Source organism: Corvus moneduloides, chromosome 18 (genome assembly GCF_009650955.1).
Source record: "Corvus moneduloides isolate bCorMon1 chromosome 18, bCorMon1.pri, whole genome shotgun sequence".
NCBI classification, from domain to species: Eukaryota; Metazoa; Chordata; class Aves; order Passeriformes; family Corvidae; genus Corvus; species Corvus moneduloides.
The window spans coordinates 5958706-5980401 of NC_045493.1; the positions used below are offsets into that span (position 1 = coordinate 5958706).

Sequence of the window (21696 nt, forward strand, 5' to 3'; positions counted from 1 at the left end):
GGATGCACACGGGATGGGAACCGGGATGGGAGCCGGGGTGGGAGCTAGGATGGGAGCCGGGATGGGAATCGTGATGGGAGCCGGGATGGGAGCTGCGATACACACGGGATGGGAACCGGGATGGGAACCGGGATGGGAACCGGGATACACACGGGATGGGAACCGGGATGCACACGGGATGGGAACCGGGATGGGAGCCGGGATGGGAGCCGGGATGGGAATCGTGATGGGAGCCGGGATGGGAACCGGGATGCACACGGGATGGGAACCGGGATACACACGGGATGGGAACCGGGATGCACACGGAATGGGAACCGGGATGGGAGCCGGGATGGGAACCGGGATACACACGGGGTGGGAGCCGGGATGGGAGCTGGGATGGGAACCGGGATGGGAGCTGCGATACACATGGGATGGGAACCGGAATGGGAACCGGGATGGGAGCTGGGATGGGAGCCGGGATGGGAATCGTGATGGGAGCCGGGATGGGAATCGTGATGGGAGCCGGGATGGGAGCTGCGATACACACGGGATGGGAGCCGGGATGGGAACCAGGATGGGGACTGCGATACACATGGGATGGGAACCGGGATGGGAGCTGGGATGGGAGCTGCGATACACACAGGATGGGAACCGGGATGGGAACCGGGATGGGAACCGGGATACACACGGGATGGGAACCGGGATGCACACGGGATGGGAACCGGGATGGGAGCCGGGATGGGAGCCGGGATACACATGGGATGGGAACCGGGATACACATGGGATGGGAGCCGGGATAGGGACCGCGATACACACGGGATGGGAGCCGGTATGCACACGGGATGGGAGCCGGGATGGGAACCGGGATACACATGGGATGGGAACCGGGATGGGAACCGGGATACACATGGGATGGGAACCGGGATGGGGCCCGCGATACACACGGGATGGGAACCGGGATGCACACGGGATGGGAGCCGGGATGGGAGCTGGGATGGGTGCCGGGATGGGAACCGGGATACACACGGGATGGGAGCCGGGATGGGAGCTGGGCGGATCCCCCCAGTGCCCCCACGGTCTCTCCAGACCTCCTCAGAAACACCCCGGCCTTCCCGGGGAGCGGGAGCCCCGCCCGGCTGCTCGGGCAGGGGGGACAGGGCAGTTTTATTGATCTCGCTGCTTTCCAGCTCGTGGGTTCTCTTTGGCCCCGCCAGGAACACGGACACGGCTCGCTGTGACAGGGACTGGCTGGCAGCAGGGCTGAGGCGAACGCTGCCTGTGCCGACCCTCTCACCACAACAGGTTCATCACCTCTGCCCCGGACTATGGGCAGAAACCCGCGTTTCTTTGTTATGAAACAAATCGCTTGCCCAGCAAGTTCAACCCCAAAAGCAACTCTAGATGCCACTGAGGTGCTGCAAACAGGAAACATTCATTTGCAGGATATTTTGCAAATCTACATCACTAAAACGAGCACAAATACTACGTGCACAGAGCAAAGACAAAAAGGGGAGTCTCCCCTTCTCTTAAAGCACCCACATTTAACACCAGTACAGTTCTGTCACCTGCACATCACGCCTGACGAGTTATTTGCCACGTGAACTAGGTTTGGAAGAGGGATGTGAAAGTGCCATGTCTGCTTTTACCTGTCCTCCTCCTCTGTGAACCACAGAGATTCCCTTTTGCTCCATTAGTCCCCCTCGGTTACCCCCCCCCCGGAGCCTGTCAGCTATGGGCAGTGGGTGCTCCTGGTGTTCTCTGCTGAGCTGCAGCCTGGGACCACTAACAGCTCTCCTTGGGGGGCTGCTTGGGGCCCTGAAGGATCAGTGCTGAGGCAGTCGCCCTCTTCTGATGCCGCCACTTCGCCCGACGGTTTTTAAACCAAACCTAGAAAGTGCAAAACAAGAAAAGGGCTTTTGCATGTTGTGTGTTACTGGGAGGGGGACAGGCAGTGGCCCTCCTGGCCTGTATGGTGTGAGCTGTAAGATACTGTAATATAAAGGCTTGATACAAAATTTAATCAGTCCCTCAACTGCAGTCTTGCTCAGATACATGTGAGGGGCACAAGGGAGTTGGGACATGACAAATTCAGAAGTCACTTAGGTAAGGAATACACACTTGGGTGCAGGGGATGAACAGAGCTGGGCATGTTTGTGTGTGACAGGTGATTCTGGGAGAGAGGGATCGTGTGAGTCTGTGTGACTGGATACCAGTACAAATCAGCCCAGCTGAACTGGTTTATATTCTTCCATTGCTCTCCAAACTTAAACTCTGTTTTGTCAAATGCACAAGGATGGATTTTAAAATGAGGCCCTGGGTCTGCAGCTCCCCAAAAAGGTCAGCAGAATGCCCCAGTCTGTGTTCCTGGGGGCAAGCAGCCCCTCACCAAGTGGCAGAAGCTCACCTCTACCCTCTCCTCCTTCAGGTGAATGCGGTTTGCCAGGTGCTCGCGGGTGACAACGTCCGGGTACTGGTTCTGATGGAAAAGCGTCTCCAGGGCCTGCAGCTGGTCCTCGGTGAAGATGGTGCGGTGCCGGCGTGTCCGGCGCTGGATCTGGTGGAAGGTCTGCAGCTCGCTTGACTTCTCTTGGGGACTCTTACAGACCCTGACTGCTGGGTGGAAGAGCCGCATGGGCCAGGGGAACCGGGCATCTGCGAGGGGACAGGGACAGCAGCAGTGTTAGAGGTGCGGGGCTGAAACACCTGTCATGCTCAAGGCAGCTCAGGCACAAGTTGCGTCCCTGTCACTGTTTGGAAGGAGGCAGCCAGTCACCTGGAGTGGGTGGCAAGCTGAGTGTTCACTGGGCAGGTGGGAGAAGAGTTTAGGGCATGACTCTGGGAGAAGGGTGCAGGAGGGGAGCACTGGTTGGATTTTCTTTGTTCACTTACCAGTTGCACTATGGCCAGCTCCAGAAAATAGGTGCAAACTCACAGCCCAACAAAGATCTGTGTTTCACTTCTGACCCAAGGGAATTCTGAACTTTCAGGACGCTCTTGAACTGCATTTTTAAGGGTTTGCTACTTTCTTTTTTCCACAGTAATTTTGCTAGACGTTGCCAAAACTTTTTTCCTTAAAGGAAAAGTGAGGTTCCCCAGGGCTAGTGCTGTCAGGAAGCACAGGCACAGCTCTGCACATGGGCAGCATGGCCATGAGGCCCCATGCTCCACAGAGAACTTGCACCCCTAAAGCATCATTCTCTCAAGAGTTTCACACTAAACCAGTAATATCCAGTAAGAATTAGCACCCTTTGCTTTTCAGACCCTGATAGCACTTGCAGGTGAAATTGCCCACTCTTAGGAGCCCTGCTGAGAAAAGAGCTCGGTTTGCTGGGCCTGGGGCCCAAGACCACCGTGACCAGATGTCATATTGTCACTTAACACCCAGGTTTTCCCCTGCCCACAGCACTGGCACCAGCCCCTCTGCAAGCCCCACACCTGAATCAAACCCAAACACTCACCCAGCAAAACACTCACCCAGCAAAACACTCACCCAGCAAAACACTCACCCAGCCACCCCGGCAGGTCCTGCAGTGAACGGCCGCTCGTGTGAGAACAGCAGCAGCAGTTGCAGCCTGTCCCTTCCAGCTCTTCCTCCTCTTCCTCCTCCTCCTCCTCCTGCAGGGAGCTGGCTGGGATGGTCTCCAGCTCACACAGCTGCTTGGGTGTGCAGTCCAAGATGCTCCGTAGGCACAGTGGCACCAAGACCCGGGGGCTCTTCTCCACGGGGCTGGAGAGGATGTCCTCGATGCTGAACGGACGTGGCTTCTTCAGGCCTCTCCTGCTGGCGTCAGCATCTGCCCCTGGCTCTGAAGACATCCTGTGCCAGCAGCAGCAGTGGCTGGGGAAACAGGCAGCCCAACTGAGGAGCTTTGCTCTCCGTGCACTGGCTCCGTAGTGGGGTTTTGCTAGGGAAAGGACAGCTTCTGTGGCTTTTAAAATGGACTGGCAAAGCCATCCAGAACCGCTGCTTTGTCTTGGCGTTTCAAGTGACTGTCATTCTTGCAGCTGAGTTTTTATTTTATACACACACACTTTTCCTCCTTCTGACCTAGCTGCTTTATGACTGAAGCCACTCTAAATATATATAGAGAGAGATATAATCCCTTTGGAAAGAAAACCGTAAACCCCCCTGCGAATAAAATAAATTCTAACTAATCTTGGCAGCTTTGTGAAGGGTTAGTGTGGATCTAAGATTTAGCTAATCCCACAAAAATGACTGGAGAAGGAAATCTGATTTCTCCATCTCGAGTGTAGATTTGAGGTGGTTATGATCTCCATTGTGCTGCAGCCTCCGATCCAAGGAAGGGGGAGGATAGCTGTTCCCAGCCCGGAAATGGACCAGAGGATTAACTCCTTAAAAGAAGCAAATTATCCCTTTCTCTGGCCAAATGAAAGCTTTCCCATCAAAAGAGAGCTGTCATATCATACAACATGAGAGAAGAGAGAGTTCAGCTTAATAAAAAATCATTTTTAATGACAGCACAGCCTTTGGCTTTGCCAGAACTCTCTGTGAAAGTTGATTTATTTTCTGCTGAAAGCAGAGAAATTGTATTTTTCCTCCTTCCCCTTTCCCCCATCTCTGCTGCCCTAATCACTGGAATAATGCAGATGCTTTGCATGTATCCAACATATTCTTTGTAAGGATTCAAAGCCCTTAATAAATTAGATTACTGGCTGCTTGCAGCAGCTCTGTACCGTAGCTTAGTGGCATGTAACCACCTCCTGTGCAGCTGAGCCGTGCTCTGTGTGGGGAAGGGAGGGGGAGGATTGTTGCTGCTGCTGCCTCCATGTGCTCTCAGTGAGGTCCCACAGCCATCCAGGCAGGAGTGTGGACTCAGTGCCAATGCCAGGCTTTCCCAAAGCCGGTTCAATTCCCAACTCCTGCCCAGCCAGAGAAACTGGGGTGAGGCTATGGCCAAGATTCAGGACAGGAAGGGAAGCCTGTCTCTGACAGTCCCAAGGGCTAACAGCAAGGCCTGGCAGCTGTGATCCACAGAAGGAGAGAGAACATCTTGGATCCTGTGTTTTTAACTGAAATGAGTAGCTGAGAATAAAATAGAGAAGGTGTGGTTGAGATCAGGTTGCTTAGCAAAGTTTAAACCCAGGTTGTCTTGCCCTCAGTGCAGTTTAAGCCAAGGTGAGTAGCAAGGCCTCAGGAGCTCACGTGGGGAACACTCTCACACCTGGTGTTTCCCTGCAGGAGAGGAAGATACCAGTCCCACTCATGGTACACCAAGGAGGCACACAGGTGGGTGCTGTGAAACCAGTGCACGCCAAAGGTCCTCATGCTGGACCAGCAATGCCTCCAGCATCCTGCAAAACTTAGAGCCAGTCCCCAGGAGAGCCCCCTCTCAGCCCCCTTCTTCCATCCTCATCCCTGCTCGCTGCCTGCCCTTCCTCCCCTGTGGGTCCCTCAGTGCTGGGAAGAGGTGCCTCATAGCTGTACTACTTGTGACTCACTTAAAGCCAAACCACTGTTTTTCCTCCCATCCCTTTATTCACCTCTCCTTCAGCTGTTCCAATGGTGTAACATGGATCATAACTGAGCTCTGCGAATCTTTACCTGTTTGCTGCAGGTCTGAGACGAAGACACCTTTGTAGCTGCTCAGTCTGGACCTGTTCACTGCTGCCCTGCCAAGGTGTCAGTGTTCCAGAGAGGCACTGGGGATGCCCTAATTCCAGAGATCACTGAAAACTGATCCCAGCCTTTATGCATGTACGCAAAGGCTGACACAAGAGGTGGATGTGGGCCCAGGTTCTGCTCCCTACACTGTGCTGGTCCAGAGGGCCCAGAGGGCCGGTGAGCTGGGATGTGCCATGGGCAAGTGCAGGATCTGACCAGTTCTGTTCTTGGCTGTAATAACCATATGCCTGAAGCGGATTAATTCTCCTTCCCCATCCTTAACAAAGGACACCTTTCCCTGGGCATCCTGTCCCAGCCCCACCTTCCCACCACACATGCACTTAGCCTATTAGGATCTCTGCTGATTGCTTTCTTTCATTCCTCTCGTACCTTTCACTTCAGAAAATGGACTGGTAATACTTCTTTTATCAAAGAATTATGGGATTTAGGAGCCAGATCGTACAAAGAGACTTTTGATAGCTGCTGGTAATCAAATCCCAATCAGCAGACACTTCTCTGCACCCTGTTACCAGAGAGGAATAAAGGAAAGGGATTTCTGATGTTCTGTTTACTGAGACTCTGGGAGATAGGATCGCTGGGCTATTTCATATTAGAAAAGGAAAGGAAAATAAAACAAGAAAGAAAAAACATGCAGACAAGAGAGGACAATATAGATATAGATAAAAAGAAAAGAAACAGGCTCTTATCATTTTCTTATTGGTTAAGGAGATTCCAAAGCCATTATAGAGGATTAGCAAAAAGGTTAATCTGCTTTAGTTGTTCACTTGTCAAAAGTGAATTTATAGGGTTTGAAAATCCTTCCTATGGTGAAACAAGAAAAAATCCCCCTTTCCCTCCTCTGCCCCTCCCTTCTGCAGGCAGCACAAGAACAGGAACAGGAACACAGGGAACCCTACAATGTGGCGGCACCCTCCTCTGCCTTGCCCTTGCCTGTGTGCTGGCACCTGTGGGAGCTCTGGTTTGGCAGTGCTTGTCCCCACTCCCTATCACTTGCGTGGGGTGGCTGTGATGCTCGGGGAATGGAGGATCATGTCTGAGGGATGTAACCATCCTCCTGCACTCCTCTGCCTTACCTGGAACAATTCCTAGGCTGTTTCACTCATTGATACTGACAGCAGTCAGGGCAAACCTGGTCCCCTGGCTGGATTTGGGCTTCCAGGCTGATTTCTAAAGCAGAACAGAGATAGAGGCTGTTGACAAATGTTGCCAAAAACTACAGGCTGGGGGCTTTCCGTCCTCAAGGGAAGTGTTCACCCCTGGATCCACATCTCAGTGTCCTCCTGGCCGCCCAGTGCAGCCACTGGTTCACCCCAGATGTGTTTTCCTGGGCTGCCCATGCCATGACTCCTCCAAGCAGCCGATGCCCTTCAGTCGCTCCAGTGCCGCTGCAAGAAACAACCCAGGGTAAAAACAATCCTTCAAGATCAAAAACAAGAAGCATTTTCTGTGTAGCTGAAATTCAGTGGGATGTGTTAGTCAGGTGTTAAAACTATGTTTCATAAAAAACCAGAAACCGTAAAATCATGGAGTAGTTTGGCTTGAAAGGGAGCTTTAAAGATGATCTTAAAATTGTGCCTAATAAAGTTGTTCAACCCAGTGCCAACTAGCAAAAAGAACTCTAATAAAATCATTTTAATTTGATGATAATTACAATAAATCTGTCTCTCCCCAAAGGCCATTTCATCCCATGGGAAGAGTGGAATCTCTCCACTGGGTACTAGCGTTATTAGTGATACTACTACAATAGTGATGCTGGCTATCAGAGATGCTGTCCATGCGGGAGGGCTGCAGGGTACCACGCAATGAACCACGATGGAACCAGACAACAGCTTGTTATAGGTTAGCAAGCATAGCCCCGGAAGGGATGTCCTTGCTAAGGGGTGCTTACAGCTTCCTCTGGGACCTGATAGAACCTATCAGTGGCCAGTTTGAATATGGACAATTCTTTAAGCCACTTAAAGTTGTGACCGCCTCTGTGATACACACTTAAGAACAGACAAACCCCCAAGCTCTCTCTCGTTCCCGGCGCTGGCACAGGTGGCTGCGGGGCCGAGCGGGGCCCAGTGGGGCCGGCCCAGGCCCTGCTTGGGCCAGGCCGGGCCGAGCCACGGCTCCAGGATGACCCCCCCCCAGCAGGGCTGTGGGCAGCCAGAGCGGCTCGGAATTATTATCAAAATTACATTCAACTTCTACCATATTCCACCCCTAGACAGTTCAGTACAATTACAATATAAGTTTCTCACTATCATGCTACTTAACTTATGACTTAATACTTGGTTTGCCCAGTATTCCTCCTAATTAATCTTTATCTCACAGCTCTCACCAATTGCCCGCATTCTCCACCATTTTGTAGCGGGTTGGTGCTTCTGCCTGGCTACAAACCCAACCCGCTACAAAGCTTCACCCCGAAGCATTCCAGTTGGCATTTCAGAGATCTTACACCGCCTCGTGCTGTCCAAATCCCCCTGTGCTCGGCAGGCAGCACTCGTTTTTCGGAAGTTCTGGGCTATCTGGCTTTTCACCGGCTACGGGAACAGCTTGGGCCGGTGATGGTTTCTAACCCTGCCCGGCAGCCGGCGGCTCCCGGCCGGGGCTGAAGGAGGGATGGCGGCTCCCGCTCGGCGCTGCGGGCGGTGCTGGGCCGGGGCAGCGCCAGGGGGCGCCGCCGAGCGCCGCAGCGGGCCCGGCTCTGTGGTGCGGCCGCCATGGGCGCCGAGCGGGAGGCGCGGGCCTGCGCCGCCTTCTACGGCACACGGGGCCTCGCCGCCACCGTGCTCTCCTGCCTGCGCTGCCTGCGGCACTTCGCGGGGTAAGAGCGCGGGCCCCTGGGAGGGAGCTCCCGGTGTCCCCCCGGGTGCGAGTGCATCGGGAAAGCCGCGGTGTGCAGCGCCCGGGCATCCCCCGGGCGCGGGTCGGGAGGAGGGGAACAAGGGAGGGGGTGTGAGAAGATCGATACCCAGCAAGGGGTTCGAGCCACGCTCACGTGCCCCCCATTCCCTTCCTGCCCGCTCAGCAGCAGCAGGGCTGCAGTTTTCAGGATTTTCGAGCCCTTCTGCCCCTCCCAGGGCTTTGCATGTGCTGAGCTTTGAGGATTTCGTGTAGCTCTCCCCCGCCACCGTCCCTCCTTCCTCGCTCCAGTGCAATGCTGAGTGCAGTCAGAAGAGAGGAGAACCGCAAGCTGGGGCGCTCCAACCCTAACATCTACCAAGCTGGAGCACCCCTACCCCTATCCAAATCAAGATGGGGCACCCCAATCCCAGATCCCTCTGAGCTGGGGTATTCCCCCACTACAAACTTCACCGAGCCAGGGTGTCCTCACCCCCATCCTTGTCCTGTTCCAGGAGTACTGCCAAGAGATGCAAAGAGAAGCACCTGGAGGAAGCTCTCCAGCTGACGCGGGTGCTGAGCGAGGGTCTGCAGGCGCTGGGTGAGGCAGAGGCACGACCCCTGCTCCGCTGTGTCCTGGCTTTCCAGATGGAGGCAACCAGCAGCTCCAGCTCCTTCCAGAAACTGGAACAGGTCTGTAAGGCAATCAGCTGGGCTGGCTTTGTCCACTCCTGGGACAGCTCTGGAGCTTTCCGGCATCCTTACCAGCAAAGGGGCCCAGAGGTGCTGCAGGCTCTCCCAGTAGCACTTGGCAGCTGGTGTCTCCCAGGGGTCTGGGCAGAGCAGCTGACTTGGGGTGTCTCTTGGCAGATGGTGACCCAGCTGGCAGTGGGGAAGGAAGCCCTGTTGGCCCAGGAGGTAGACAGGCTGCTGGCCAGCCTGGCACCACAGGGAGAGGTGAGAGAACCCCAGCTGTGCAGTGGCACTGGCTTTCAGGGGGACTTGCCTGGAGACCATGTGTGACAGGGACCTGTTGGTTTGGGCTGCTTCCAGTCCACTTCACTTCCCACCATTCTGGGGACTTGCCCTTGGCTGCAGCTGGCAACACGTGGCTGCCTATCACAGCAGCCCTTTGCTCATCTCTGGGGCAGCTTCTGGCACTGGCAGAACCCTCCTGCCGAAGGCACTGAACCCCAGCATGTTGTCACACAGGACGAACTATCCTTCTGTCCCTGCAGGTGCTGTCTCCTGGGGACCTTCAGTCAGGTCAGTCTCTGGTCCGTCCCTTCCAGGGTCTTCTCCCAGCCCACACCACCAGTGCACAGGACACTTCTTGCCAACCCAAACTGGGTCCTTTGTGCTCATGGGAGGGGTAGCGGGGGTCAGCCAGATCCGTGTAATCTCTACAGAGGTCCCAGCAGCATCCAGTGCTCTGCCCACCCACAGCTGGAAACCAGACAAGCCAAAGCATCCCCTGCATCGCAGCTCCATTCTTACCTCACGTACCAACAGCGCAGCCCTTGGCTGAACCGGGATCAGGGCTGGCTGCAGGAGGGCTGGGGGCTGATGCTGTCCCTTTGCCTGCAGTGTCCATGTTCCTGGAGGAGAGCAGCCTGGGCCGGCAGCACTGGCGGCAGAACCTGGCCCCGCTGCTGCAGCGCCTGGCCACCACCCTGCGCTGGGTGCTGCAGGGCCAGCCCGCACCTGGCAGCACGTGGGGCTACCTGGTCATCAAGGTAAGAGCCAGCCTGGGGAGCAGGGGAATCAGTACCTGCAAGGACTGGCCGGGCACTGGCAGCAATGCCCAGAGGGATGTAACGCATCAAGCTGCTTTGAATGGCCGTTCCTGGGGCATTGCTGCTTTTTCAGAGGTGAGAAATACTGATCATCCCTGTGGCACTTCCTGCTCTTCCAGGCCTGCCTCCAGGTCTTCCAGGCCCTGCCAAAGGATGTAGCCCCCCTGGTGTGGTGCACGTCAGGGAAGAGTGAGACCCTGCAGAGCCTCTTGGGACTGCTGCTGGCGGTGGTTTGGGGGAAGGTGCGTACAGCCCTTGGAGGGATGGAGCTGCCTGTCCCATGGAGCAGAGCAGTGCTGTCCTTCCCAGGTGCTTTCCCCGTTCCCCTCCCCAAGCCAAGCCTGCAGAGACAGCCCAGTGTCTGGTATGTCTGAGAGACCCCATGTAGCTGCTTGCAGGGGCAGTTAAATGGGGTTGAGGTTTAAGTGGTGTTTTGAGTTGTGCATTTGCCTCCCTGCGAGTCCAGGCCCTGAACAAGGACACGAGGCTGCTGGCGGGCACAGCCCTGAGCATGTTGGTGAACACGGCCCCCCAGCCCCAGCATGGGGCCAGTGCTGTGCTGACCCTGTTCCAGCTCCCCAGCCAAGGTGCGTGCTCCATCCTGAGCTGGGGACGGCCTCTGGCAAAGGGTGACAGGTGTGTTTGGGTGTGAGGGGACAGAGGCTGGTGCCAAGCTGGACTTGGCTGCTGTGTCTGTCTCTTGGGGTCTGGGATCTCCAGCTGTCTCCGGCCACCTCCCATGGACGCTCTGGAATGAGCCATGGCAGTTGCTCCCAGAGCAGCATTTGGGTTTGCCACCTTCCTTCCGTCCAGTGCAGCCATTTCCCAGCAGGCACTGGGGAGCTGAAGTTTGGGGAGCTTGTGGTGGAAGTGCCCCCTGTCCTGGAACCAGATGGGCTGGAGAAGCTGGTGCTCACCAGAGGTTTGCTGACGTGCTGCAAGATGGACATCCTCAGCTGCCAGCTGGAGGGCTTCCCCCACAAGGTAGGAGAACTCAAACCTAGCAGACAGGGCTTGAGGGAGCCCTTGGAGAGGGCCGGCAGCCACCCGTGGTGCCTGCGGATCCTTGGGGGATGAAGTCAGGCTGCACCCCTCCACACCAGCAGCTCCGTGCATCCTGCTGAGCACAGTTAGCCAGGAGCCTGCTTTTTCCAAAGACACCCAAGCAGGGATTTCTCTCTCCTGGGGGCCTGGGAAACAAAGTGGTGCCAAGAGCCCCTACACAAGCAAAGCAGTCTTCACCCTGTGCTCCCAGAGCATGAACCCAGGGCTGCCTGTTCAGGGCACAGCCTCAGCTCTGCCCACTTCTAGCCTCTCCCAAGTCCTCACGAGCTGAGGACTTCCAGGCAGGGAGCAGAGGTGAGCTCTGTAAGAGCAGGAGAACCAGGCAGCACTCTCCTTGCCTGTCTCATGGCAGGGTTTTCTCACCCTGGAAATCCCATGCCTGCCCGCTCCCTGAGCTGCTGTGCTCCTGCAGGCCTGCCTGCTGCTGGACGTGGTCTTTCCTGCTGTGTGTGCCCTGACCAGGGAGCAGAACAACTGCCACTACTACTGCTTCCAAGGTAGGAGATGGTGACCCTGCCATGGTGGGGAGGTTTGAAAGGTTCACTGTGCTCATGATGCACGGAGCCCCTGTGTGCTTCATCTTCTCCCAGGGAAGGTGCTTTTCTGGGTCTTGGTAGCTGGTTTGGAAACTGCTGTTAATTTCTGCTCCAGCCCAATGGACACTAACCCTTTTGGGGTCTTGTGTACCTGATGGGGGAACTGCTTCCCCTGCACACAGGGTCCCTAAGCCCGCAGCCTGTGCTGGCTCTGCTGTAGGCAAGTCTGGGGCGAGGGCTGCAGCAGAACGCTCTGTTTTGGCAGCCTGCGCACTGTGGCTGCAGCGCCTGCGGGAGGGCCTGGCTAATCTCTGGCACCTGACGGGGACCCGCATCCTGGCCCAGGACAGTGAGCTCCTCCAGGAGGTGACCCAGCTGCTGTGGAACAATGCAGAGACCCCGGTAAGGACACGATGCCAAAGGGCCATAATGTGGCATCCAGGAACAGCTTCACCTGCCTTGGCTGCTGTCCCCAGCCCATAGCACACCCCTGCCTGTTTCAGCTCCATCAGCTAAACATGCTCCCTTGCCTGCAGCTGCCAGGGCAGGGGCAGCCACACTGCTGAGGTCATGGCATTTGTCACACACAGGCTCTAAAGGGCCACGTCCCAGTGCTTTACCTGCCATGGGACAAGAAGACATGAGAGGGAGCCCACCCTAAGCCCCGTTTGCTATCTCCCACAGGTGGAGGGGGTGTCTGAGTTCATCCACAGCTCCTTCCGATTGCTCCTGGAGATCTACCACCTTGAGTGCCAGCACTTCCAGGACCAGGAGACACCCCTCTACCAACAGATGCTGCAGAGGGTGATTTCAATGCCGTGGCAGATTAAAGCAAGATACGTGCCCCTGTGTGCCATCGTCCCCTACATGGGCAGCCAGCAGGTAGGGAAGGCAGGGGTATGGGGAATCTTGGTCTCAGCTGGCTCTGCTGCTGAGGTGGCACAGCCTCTGTCCACTGCCTGTCACCTTCTACCCAGCTCAGCTGTGTGGGCAGGCAGCCTTCCCACCCAGAGGGGCTGTTTTAGCATCACCCAGGGGGATAGCATCCCTGGAGTAGTGAGCTACAGCAGTTCATCCCTGGGGAGTGCCAGTGGGAAGGGAAACTTTGCCTGTCAGTGCCCACCAAAAGCTGGCCAAAAGCAGGTTGAGGTACCAGAGATACTCAGTGCCAGGGGTGCCTGCAGTGTGGCCTGTACCCATCTGTCCTTCCCCCAAATGCAGCTTTCAGCCTAACAGGGAGATGAGGGTCACTTGCCTTTCTCCCAGGTGCTGGACGCCTACCCGGACCTGCCACAGCACCTCCTGAGCTGCCTCTCCACCAACCACCTGTGTCCTGCTGCGGCCGAGGTCTACAAGGTCCTGGTGCGGCAGCAGTGCAGTGAGTGGCGGGATGGGCAGCGGGGCACAGAGGTGGCCTTGGCGGAGCAGTGGGCACTGTGCTGGCTCCCCCTGCTCTCCCAGGCCCTCCGCTCCCCCCTGCCCATCCTGCAGAGCAACGCTGCCAACCACCTCCTGGCCTGGACCCTGCGGCAGCTCCCGGCCACCCAGGCACCGCTGGCTGCCCAGTTTGGTGGCGAGGACACGACGTCACTCCGGGCTTGGGTGTCACTGCTGAAGGCACAGAAGAGCATGGCAGGGGCCCTGCCGCTGGGGGATGAGGCGCTGCAGCGGCTCTCCCGCTGCCTGGGCACCCGCGAGGAGGGCGTTCGGCTGGCAGCGCTGAGTCTGCTCTGCTGCAGCCCCAACACCAACCAGCCCCTCTCGGGCACCGAGGTGCGGCTGCTGCAGGAGTTCCTGCCCCTCAACCTCAACTGCGACTCCTCCTCGTTCCGGCAGCTGCTGCAGGCAGCGATGAGGAAGGCGCTGGTCCGGCTGCGGGACAGCTCGCTGGCCCAGCTGCGGGGGAAGGCACCGCGAGGCACCGGGCAGGGCGAGGGAGCTGGGCAGCTCGCCCAGGCAGTAGGTGAGGCGGCCACCCAACACCTCCACCACAGCCCTGGGAGACTGACATGTGCCCAGCATCCCTCGCTGCTGTGCTTTCTGCCCACAGGTTTTGTGGAATGGCTGCTGCAGCTCAGCATCGCCTCACTCAGCCCAGGCTCCAACTACCAGAGGAAGAAGACGGCTCTGCTCCTCCTGGTCGCTGTTTTGGAGACCTGCACAGACACCTGGAGCCCCGACAGGAAGAAAGGCCAGCCCCCACGTGAGTACAGGCAAGCTGCCTGGAGTATCACCCTCAGCTGTGGGGATACTCCCAGCCAATCCCATCCCACTGCCCCGTGTCCCCGTCACAGGGACCATGGCCACACTGCTGAGCTACGCCAGGCAGAGCGGCTGCTGGGACTTCTTCTCCCAGCCCAATTTGTTGGTGCTGCTGAGCTGCCTGCAGGACAGCACTAACGAGGTGAGCCTCCTAAAACCAAGGGGAGGTCATAAAGATGCCTGCCTTGGCCTCAAGCAGGCTCAGAGGGGAAACCCACCATGCTTCCCATTTTCCTATGTCCCACTTTCCCCCATGTCTTCTCTGTCCTGGCAGATTAGAGACTTGGCCTCAGAGCTGCTTGTCCGCTACTTCCCTGCCACATTCCCCGAGCCCATTGCCCTGGCTCTCTTTCAGCTGGCCCAGGACACCCTGGGCAGCCCCCGAGTGCAGGAGGCTGAAGCTGGAGCTGTGCTGATGAAGACCATCCTGCAGAAGTATGAGCTCCTGGCAGCCCCCAACTTCTCCCTGTGGTGGCACAGGACCCCCCAAGAGCGTGTTGGCAGCACTGGTGCCTCACCAGTCTGTGTTCAACCAGTCTGGGTTTGCAATAGCCTTGCAGTGGGAAGCTGGGGAGGGTTGAGGTACAGGAGTCTGCACCAGGGGAGGAAGGCGCCGCATAGCACAAGATGGGCAGGAATTCCCTGGTACTCACAGCAGGATCTGCCTGTTGCCCCAGGTCAGACAGTGGCATCATGAAGAGCCTGTCCCTGGAGGCTGAGGCAGCCCTGACACTGCCCAGCCGAGGGCTGTGCTTCGCCCAGCACCTTCTCCACGTGCTGCAAGCCCAGTACAAGGTGGCGTGCCAGGACCTGCTGCGGGCAGCAGCCACCGCACCGATGCACGGTATGGCCCCGGCAGGGCAGGGCAGGGCAGGGAGCAGCTCCTGCAGCAGCTCCCTGGGAACTGGAGCAGGCCAGAATCATGGCATAACTCAGGCCCAGCTCGTTGCTGGTGCTACAACCTTGCCTCAGTTTCCCTGTTTTGCCACTCCCTCTGCCTTGCACACCCCTCACCCAGGGCCCTGTTCACTCCCCTGCCCCTGAGCCATGTCAGCCATGGGCTCAGGCAGGAGAGGCAGGGCTGTGCTGACCCCGCAACGAGCAGAGGTGGGTGTTCTGCAGGAGCCATCGCAGCCCTGCGCAGGTGTCTGCTCCAGGTGCCGGACGTGGCTGTCTCCATGCAGGCTGCAGAGTTGGTGCCGAGCTGGCAGGAGCTCCTCACCCGCCTCGTGACCACAGTGAGAGACATCACCTCCTTCCTCCTGGGTGCTCTGCAGAGCCAGCAGGGCCCTGGTGCTGATGAGCAAGGTGAGTGTGTCCTCATGGGGGCAGAACCATCCCTGGGAACCACTGACAACTCCATCACAGCCATTCCTGGCCCAGCAGCCCTCCAGCCCAAGGGGAATGCACTTGTATTCCGTAGAATTCCCCACAGCAGGGGACCGTGGTGGGGCTGGGCCTGGCTTTGGGTCCCTTTCTCAACTCCATGGGAGAACAGCAGCACTAGAGGCAAAAGCCTTCCAGAAGCAGTGAGGCACCTGCCAGATGAAAACGATTGGGAGAGGAGGGGCTGGCAGAGCCTTTACAGCAATGGCTTGGAAAGAGCAGTGGGCAAAGTACAGCTGCAGTCCTGAGTGGGGCACGTGGCAGGGCAGGAGCCATTGCCATTTGTGTGCATTCTGACAGGGGACTGCAGGTCCTCCCAAACCCCAGCAGCATCCCCCTCCCACTGCCCTACACCACCCTGCTCAGACCAGGCTTTTCCTTTTGCAGCTGCTGCCCCATCCTTTGCAGAGATGGGGAATGCCATTGGCTCCCTCATCATGCTGGGGAAGGGCCGGGGGCAAGAGGAAGAGGAGGGGGACTCAATCCTGCTGTCAGAGGAGCACAGCCTGATCCTGACTTGCTGCTGGGTGTCAGTGAAGGTGTGGACCCCTCTTCATGGCATTGGGAGAGGGGCAGCCCAGCATGGCACCCATCGTCCAGCCCACCCCAGCTGCTGCTTCACCTCCCTCTGTGGCATTCATCCACACTGGGGATGAACACGGGAGAATTTCTGTCCTTATCTCAGTGCTCTCACACATGTCCTCACCCCATTCCAGGAAGGATGAAACCACCAGCCTCCCCAAAAGCAGCCCCCTCCCTGCCTGCCCTTATGCTTCTTCCCAGACACTGACAGTGCCCTGCTGTGGCAGAGCCAGGCTGCCTGGCTTGCAGCCCTGCTGCTATCCATCCCAGGTTCTCCTCCTCCCTGCCAGTCTTGCTGACCTTCCTCTTCTTCCCAGGAGATTGGGCTGCTCCTGGGGGGCCTGGCCGAGCTGCTGCTATCCCCAGCACTGCCTGCTGAACTGGGGCCCCTCCTGCTGCTCCCCACCCTGCAGATGGCCACCAGGGTGTTCCAGGAAATCCTGCTGCGGTGCCGGCACTGGGTAAGAGCGTATCTGAGCCCTTACCCATCCCTCCAGCCCTGTCCCAGCCCTGGCATACTGGGGTGGAGGGAGGGAGAGTGCAGTGGGGCAGGGTCTGCTCTGGGGCAGGACGTGGGGATGGCTGGAAGCACCTTGGTTGGGATCCCAGTGCCAGACCTCATCACATCCCCACACCATTATGTCTTCTCACTTGCTCTTCCCCTTTGCAAAGAGTTTCCTGGGGCCATGGGGGGGCTGGTGGGTGCAGCCTTTGGGGTGTGGGGGCCTGACCCTGCTCTGCCCCAGGGAGCAGTGGAGGGCTGCAGCATGGGCTTCACCAAATTCTGTGCTGCTCTGCTGAACCACCCGGATCCGGAGCTGCAGGCCATCCCACGGGCTGTGCTGGAGCAGGTACAGTACTCATTGTGCCCCTTGTTTCCCGTGTGCCCCAGGGAACACTAGGGTCGTTTCTCAGTGTCCCCTCTCCCTGGGGCAAGCACCCTCCTGGCAGCTGAGGTGCTGGTGCCCTCCTTGCAGGGCAGCTGCAGGTTCCAGGTGACAGGTGTCCGGCCACAGCTCGGGTGGGTTTTGTTCCTCTGTCAGGGCTTGGAGGCGCTGAGCGGGCCCCGGAGCAGCTCGGTCACGCGCCGTGCTGCCGGCTTCCCCATGCTCTTCCTCTGCGTCGTCAGCGGGGAGGCCCCGGCGCAGGCACGGCCGCTGCTGACCCGCTGCATCCAGACACTGCTGACCTTGGCCACCACGGCACTGCCACAGGACTGGGACCAGACCCTCGACCTCCCACAGGTGAGTGTGGCACTCCTGGCTGCTGGAGCCCCTTTGGGAAGAGGGTAATATGTGCTGGGTCCCCTGAAGGGAGCTGTGCCAGGTACCCAGCGTGAGACCGTAAGAACTCAGATGAGCAAAAACCCAGAGCCCTGGTCATGCTGTCCAGCCCGGCAGCCTGGGAGCTGACGGCCTCTTGGATCTCCTGTCTTTTCCCACGCTCTTCCCCTCACATGGTAGCATGAGCCCCCTCCCGGCATGGTGCCGCTGAGCGCCGTGTGCTCTCCCCAGGTGTGTGCCCTCCACGTGCTGCAGACGCTGGTCCGCGGGGCGGGGCTGGGCGGGGCCGTGCTGTGCCATGCCACACCCATGATGGCCCTGGCGCTGCGGGGCCTGGGCTCGCCGTGCTGGGCCATGAGGAACGCGGCCATCCAGCTCTTCAGTGAGTACTGACAGAGAGATCCCACAGCGCTCAGGGTTCGAGCTTGTCTGGGGCGAAGCGCAGAGGGTTGGCAGGGTTGGGTGGGACCTGACGCTGCCTCCTCTGTCCCTGCAGGTGCCCTCACGTCCCGGCTGCTGGGACAGCCATGGAGCCACAGGGATGGCTGCCCATCAGAGGGTCTGAGCCTGCATGCCTTCCTCGGGCAGCATCCAAAGTTGGGCGCTGCGCTGCTCGGAGAGCTCAGAGTGGCCACAGCACCCACATCGGGGGGGCCTCGCCTGCACCCTGCACTCCACGCCATCCTCACCCTCCTGGCCCAGCTGCAGCCTGGTGCTGACAGTCCCAGCAGGTAAGGGGCAGTGTGGATGCTGTGCCTCAGCCAAGGGCTTCTGCAGTGGGAAGGACTCCCATGGTGCCAAGGCTGGCCCCGGCTCCTGCGAGATTTTACTCCAGCCAGAACATCACCACGTGGTGCCTTTTTTGCTCCACAGCCCCTCTGCTCCCTTCCTGGGGCCACTGCTGGGGCTGGCGGAGAGCCCCATCTACGCCGTACGAGCAATGGCTGCCAAGGCTCTGGTGCCCGCTGTGCCCCCACCCCAGCGCCACGGGCTCCTCCTGCAGCTGGCCCAGCAGCTCCCTGCAGCACCCGGACAGACCCGCTCGCACAACGCTGTCCACGGGCACCTGCTGCAGATGCGGGCGCTGCTGGCCTCTGCCACGGGCACCGGGGGGTGAGTGCTGCCCTGCTGTCTCCCCAGCTGGGGTCACTCTGTGCCAAATGCAGCCTTTTGGCCACAGAAGGGTGCCCAGCCTGGCGCTGTGCCCCATGGTAAGGCTGTGTCTCCGTGCAGGCTGTCAGCCAAGGCGCTGTGCCCCGTGGCTCTGCAGCTGGAGGCGCGGGGATGGCTGCTCACCCCTGCCCAGCGCTGTCCCCTCGTCCGTGCCGCCTTCCTCCAGGTCCTCACCCTCCTGCCCACATCCTTCAGCCCTGGCTTCACCCAGTACATCCATGACACCATCAGTGCTGAGCTGGGCAGCCTCCTGCAGGGGGGAAGGTCAGGCTGCACCGAGCCACAGGTACCGCTTCCTGCCAGGGAATCATGGCCACGCCTGACTGGCAGTGAGCCTGGGCAGGGACAGGGGGATTCATCGCTCCAGGCTGAGCACTGGAAGGGGAATCTTGGTTTTTTCCTGCAGGTGGGTTCAGCCACCCTCCACCAAACCATGGCTCACTTCATGTGCAGTGAGGCAGCCCGGCTGGCAGACAGCGAGCGGATTGCTGCTGTCTGCTCACTTCTACAGCAGCCCAACCCCGACATCCAGCTTGCCATCCTGAGCTGGGTGATCGCTGGGGAGGGAGGAACGTGCAAGGAGGTGGAGAGTGCTCTTGGGCTGACATTGCTGGTATGACAGCACAAAAGTCACCAAGTAAAGCAGGGGGCCCCAATGCACCACGCAGATGGGACCCCTGAGATCCCATTGCTGAGAAGCTTGGTGCTCCCCAGGCTGAGGGTGTACCAGTCCTGCAGTGCTGGGACCACTAACCACTAACATGTACCTTCTTTCCCATTGTCAACTAGGAGAGCTTGCGGTCAGTGCTGCAAGAGAGAAGGGACAAAGAGTTCCTGAGATTGTACCTTGAGGCTTTGCTGCATCTTTACAGAGATCCCTCATCATGGTCCCAGGAAGCTTCCAGTAAGCTTCAGGGCTCCTCAGCATCCTGCCTGGAGATGCTGCTGCACGTGGTGGAGGCTGAGTGTCCTGGGCCTGATCTCCTCTTCCAGGCACTGTGTGCTGCCAGCCTGCTGCTCGCCCACCGGTAGGTCCCTGCTGCTGCCAGGGAGCTGCCCAACTCTTCCAGCAGATTCATCCTTAGTCCATGCTAGAAACAGCCATGACTTCTCTCCCATGAATCACAGCATTGCGCCTGACTCCTGCAATCTCAGGGCAGCCGGTGGCTTTTGGTCCCCTGGATGGAGCAGAAAGGTGTGCTTGAATTCCCTCTCCTTCCCTGGCCTCTGGCAGGTTTGGGGACGAGGACGGCGCGCTGGTGGAGCGCTGGTGTGCGGCGCTGGAGGAGTGCAGCCGGTCCACTTGGTCCGAGGTGCTGCGGCTGGCAGCCGCCCGCTCCCTGCAGATGGCGGGGGCTGGCGTGGTGCGGCGATCCCTGTCCTGTCCCTCGCTCGTCCCTGTGGCTCTGCGGTAGGTCACTGAGCCCCTCCCTGGGGGTGGCTGTGCTTGCAGCCAGTTTCCAGCAGCACTGCTCCCTGCAGCCCCAGCCCCAGCCTGCTGGAGGTTAGTGTCCCCTGCAAAAACTCAAGGGTATTGAAGAAAACCCCACTCATTCAAAAATCACTGGCACTCAAGAGCTCACAGTCTACAAAAAATTATGTGGGTGGCATTTTAATACAAGCAGCCAGTCTCTTATGAGCAGCAGATGGCATTGCTGGGTCCTTCAATCCTCAGCACAGCCCCTACCCTCCCAAGCTCCAAGATTTTGGGTGGTGGCTGTGTCTTTCACGTTCCAGGAGAAAAGTCCCTCAGAGAAGGATTCCTCTGAAGTCCCATCCTTCCCTCCTCTCCAAGCAGGCTGGGATGCTCTGGGGCGTGCAGTATGCTTCCCTTCCCTTCTCTTCCCTTCCCTCAGGCTGATAAACATGGCCATTCAGCTTCTGCAAGATGAGGAGCGGGAGGTCCGGCATGAGGCCTCAGGTTTCGCCAGCCTCCTGCGGCAGAGCCCAGGGGAGCCTCTCCGAGATGGCTGCATCTTTGTGCAGGACAATGTGGGGCTCCAGAGCCTCCTGCAGCTCCTTCTGGGAGAGTTTGGGGAGCACCCTGAGACCTTCAACTCACTACTTCAGCACATCCCCATCTTAGATCTCAGGAGCGTTGTGGAGGAGCTGGAGGCTAACAAGTGAGTTGCTGGACCTGTGGACTGGCATGAGGGAGTGTGGGGTACCACGGGACCAGCCCTTGGCTTCACTCACACCTTGGCTTTCCCCCCAGAGCTGCCAGCCTGTACAAGGAGGATGAACCCAATGTTTTTGCGGAGCCCGCTGTCCTGGCACAGCAGCTGCTCCCTGTCCTTGTGCAGCTCCTGGAGAAGGCTCCTGCTGGCAGTCCCCTCCATGCCTCAGCTCTGCACTGGCTGGAGGCCACAGGCCCCAGTGTGCTGAGGGACCTGCAGTACTGTAAACACTGCTGGAGCCAAGGTATGGTGAGCGTGGAGTCCCTGGGACAAGCAAAGTGTCCTTGTGCCCCAGGCCAGCTCTGCCCAGGGGGACCCTGCCACACTCACAGCTCCTTCACCCCCTCTCTCCACAGGGACCGCTGTCCACTGGGGGATGAAGGCGCTGGGCTGTGCCAAACTCCACACAGCCCTGGCCGTGCTGCTGGTGAGAGCCCGGCTGATGGCACAGGTGCTGCAGGTGCTGGGGGAAGGTGCCATGGCCATGCCAGGGCTGGGCTATGGCACCCAGGAGTTGGAGCAGGAGCTGCAGCTGGTACAGGGGCTGCTGGTGCAGCACGGGCTGGCCCCTGTGCCAAATCAGGACAATGCACCAGGAGAGCTGGGACCACCCACGGAGACTGACAGCTCCAGGCATGCAGAAGTGTGACACGAAATCCCGCAGCTGTATCCCTCCATTTGCTGGATGCTCGCTCTGACCAGCAGCCAGGCCTGCAGGTTTGGTGGTGTAACTCAGGGGGACCCCACTCACAGTGTGAGACACACTCACTTTTGTTTCTAACTCTCCAGTTGAGGGCTCCAGTGCAGTATTGCCTTGGCCCATGTCCATGGCTTCCTTGTCCTCACTTCTGGCTGGCAGGAGACCTGTGCCCCAGAGCTCTCACACCCCCTCATGCTCAACTCCCACCACCTGTTTTTTTAACCAGCACTTTGGTCCTTGGCTGACCTGGGCTTTTATCCCAAATAAAGAGGCCAAGAACATTG

At 58.5% G+C, this 21696-nt stretch overlaps 2 protein-coding genes and 1 long non-coding RNA gene across 7 annotated transcripts; 2 read left to right on the forward strand and 1 right to left on the reverse strand.

The window, feature by feature from the left end:
- Positions 1–1395: 1395 nt before the first annotated feature.
- On the reverse strand, positions 1396–8260 carry GSC2 (goosecoid homeobox 2). 4 transcript variants are annotated; one of them, XM_032128025.1, is made up of 5 exons: positions 8067–8260; positions 6700–6793; positions 3489–3820; positions 2387–2634; positions 1396–1869 (listed from the first exon to the last, which is right to left on the reverse strand). In XM_032128025.1, exons 3-5 carry the CDS (start codon positions 3796–3798, stop codon positions 1765–1767), a joined length of 663 nt encoding a protein of 220 aa, XP_031983916.1. In that variant the 5' UTR covers positions 3799–3820; positions 6700–6793; positions 8067–8260; the 3' UTR covers positions 1396–1764. The 4 variants fall into 4 exon arrangements, with proteins under 4 accessions (XP_031983916.1, XP_031983914.1, XP_031983915.1 ...); XM_032128023.1 differs by having other exon boundaries at positions 6700–7011; XM_032128024.1 differs by having other exon boundaries at positions 3489–3887; positions 6700–7011.
- On the forward strand, positions 1865–3687 carry LOC116453024. The gene is made up of 3 exons (XR_004243654.1): positions 1865–2319; positions 2408–2668; positions 3604–3687. It is a non-coding gene; the product is annotated as an uncharacterized LOC116453024 (long non-coding RNA).
- Positions 8261–8314: 54 nt separating the features above from the next.
- LOC116453017 (thyroid adenoma-associated protein homolog) lies at positions 8315–21695 on the forward strand. 2 transcript variants are annotated; one of them, XM_032128011.1, is made up of 31 exons: positions 8315–8435; positions 8968–9145; positions 9323–9409; positions 9691–9718; positions 10040–10188; positions 10368–10490; positions 10715–10835; positions 11078–11232; positions 11726–11810; positions 12115–12251; positions 12534–12731; positions 13116–13812; positions 13900–14052; positions 14144–14253; positions 14386–14546; positions 14789–14955; positions 15234–15419; positions 15885–16036; positions 16397–16540; positions 16826–16930; positions 17123–17323; positions 17594–17744; positions 17859–18093; positions 18236–18475; positions 18596–18821; positions 18942–19148; positions 19325–19563; positions 19770–19946; positions 20392–20658; positions 20751–20956; positions 21069–21695. In XM_032128011.1, exons 1-31 carry the CDS (start codon positions 8332–8334, stop codon positions 21359–21361), a joined length of 5682 nt encoding a protein of 1893 aa, XP_031983902.1. In that variant the 5' UTR covers positions 8315–8331; the 3' UTR covers positions 21362–21695. The 2 variants fall into 2 exon arrangements, with proteins under 2 accessions (XP_031983902.1, XP_031983903.1); XM_032128012.1 differs by lacking the exons at positions 8315–8435; positions 8968–9145; positions 9323–9409; positions 9691–9718; positions 10040–10188 and having other exon boundaries at positions 10321–10612; positions 17057–17323.
- The last annotated feature ends 1 nt before the right edge of the window (position 21696 follows it).

What these genes read in the sequence shown, in the direction of transcription:
- GSC2 (XM_032128025.1), bottom strand. Translation starts at nt 3,798, where the DNA reads ATGTCTTCAGAGCCAGGGGCAGATGCTGACGCCAGCAGGAGAGGCCTG. An exon ending in GGACCTGCCGGGGTGGCTGG is followed by an intron (nt 2,635 to 3,488) that starts GTGAGTGTTTTG and finishes GTCCCCTCGCAG; the next exon opens with ATGCCCGGTTCCCCTGGCCC. An exon ending in TGAAGGAGGAGAGGGTAGAG is followed by an intron (nt 1,870 to 2,386) that starts GTGAGCTTCTGC and finishes TGCACTTTCTAG; the next exon opens with GTTTGGTTTAAAAACCGTCG.
- LOC116453017 (XM_032128011.1), top strand. Translation starts at nt 8,332, where the DNA reads ATGGGCGCCGAGCGGGAGGCGCGGGCCTGCGCCGCCTTCTACGGCACA. An exon ending in ATGAAGACCATCCTGCAGAA is followed by an intron (nt 14,547 to 14,788) that starts GTATGAGCTCCT and finishes CTGTTGCCCCAG; the next exon opens with GTCAGACAGTGGCATCATGA. An exon ending in CTCTTGGGCTGACATTGCTG is followed by an intron (nt 19,149 to 19,324) that starts GTATGACAGCAC and finishes ATTGTCAACTAG; the next exon opens with GAGAGCTTGCGGTCAGTGCT.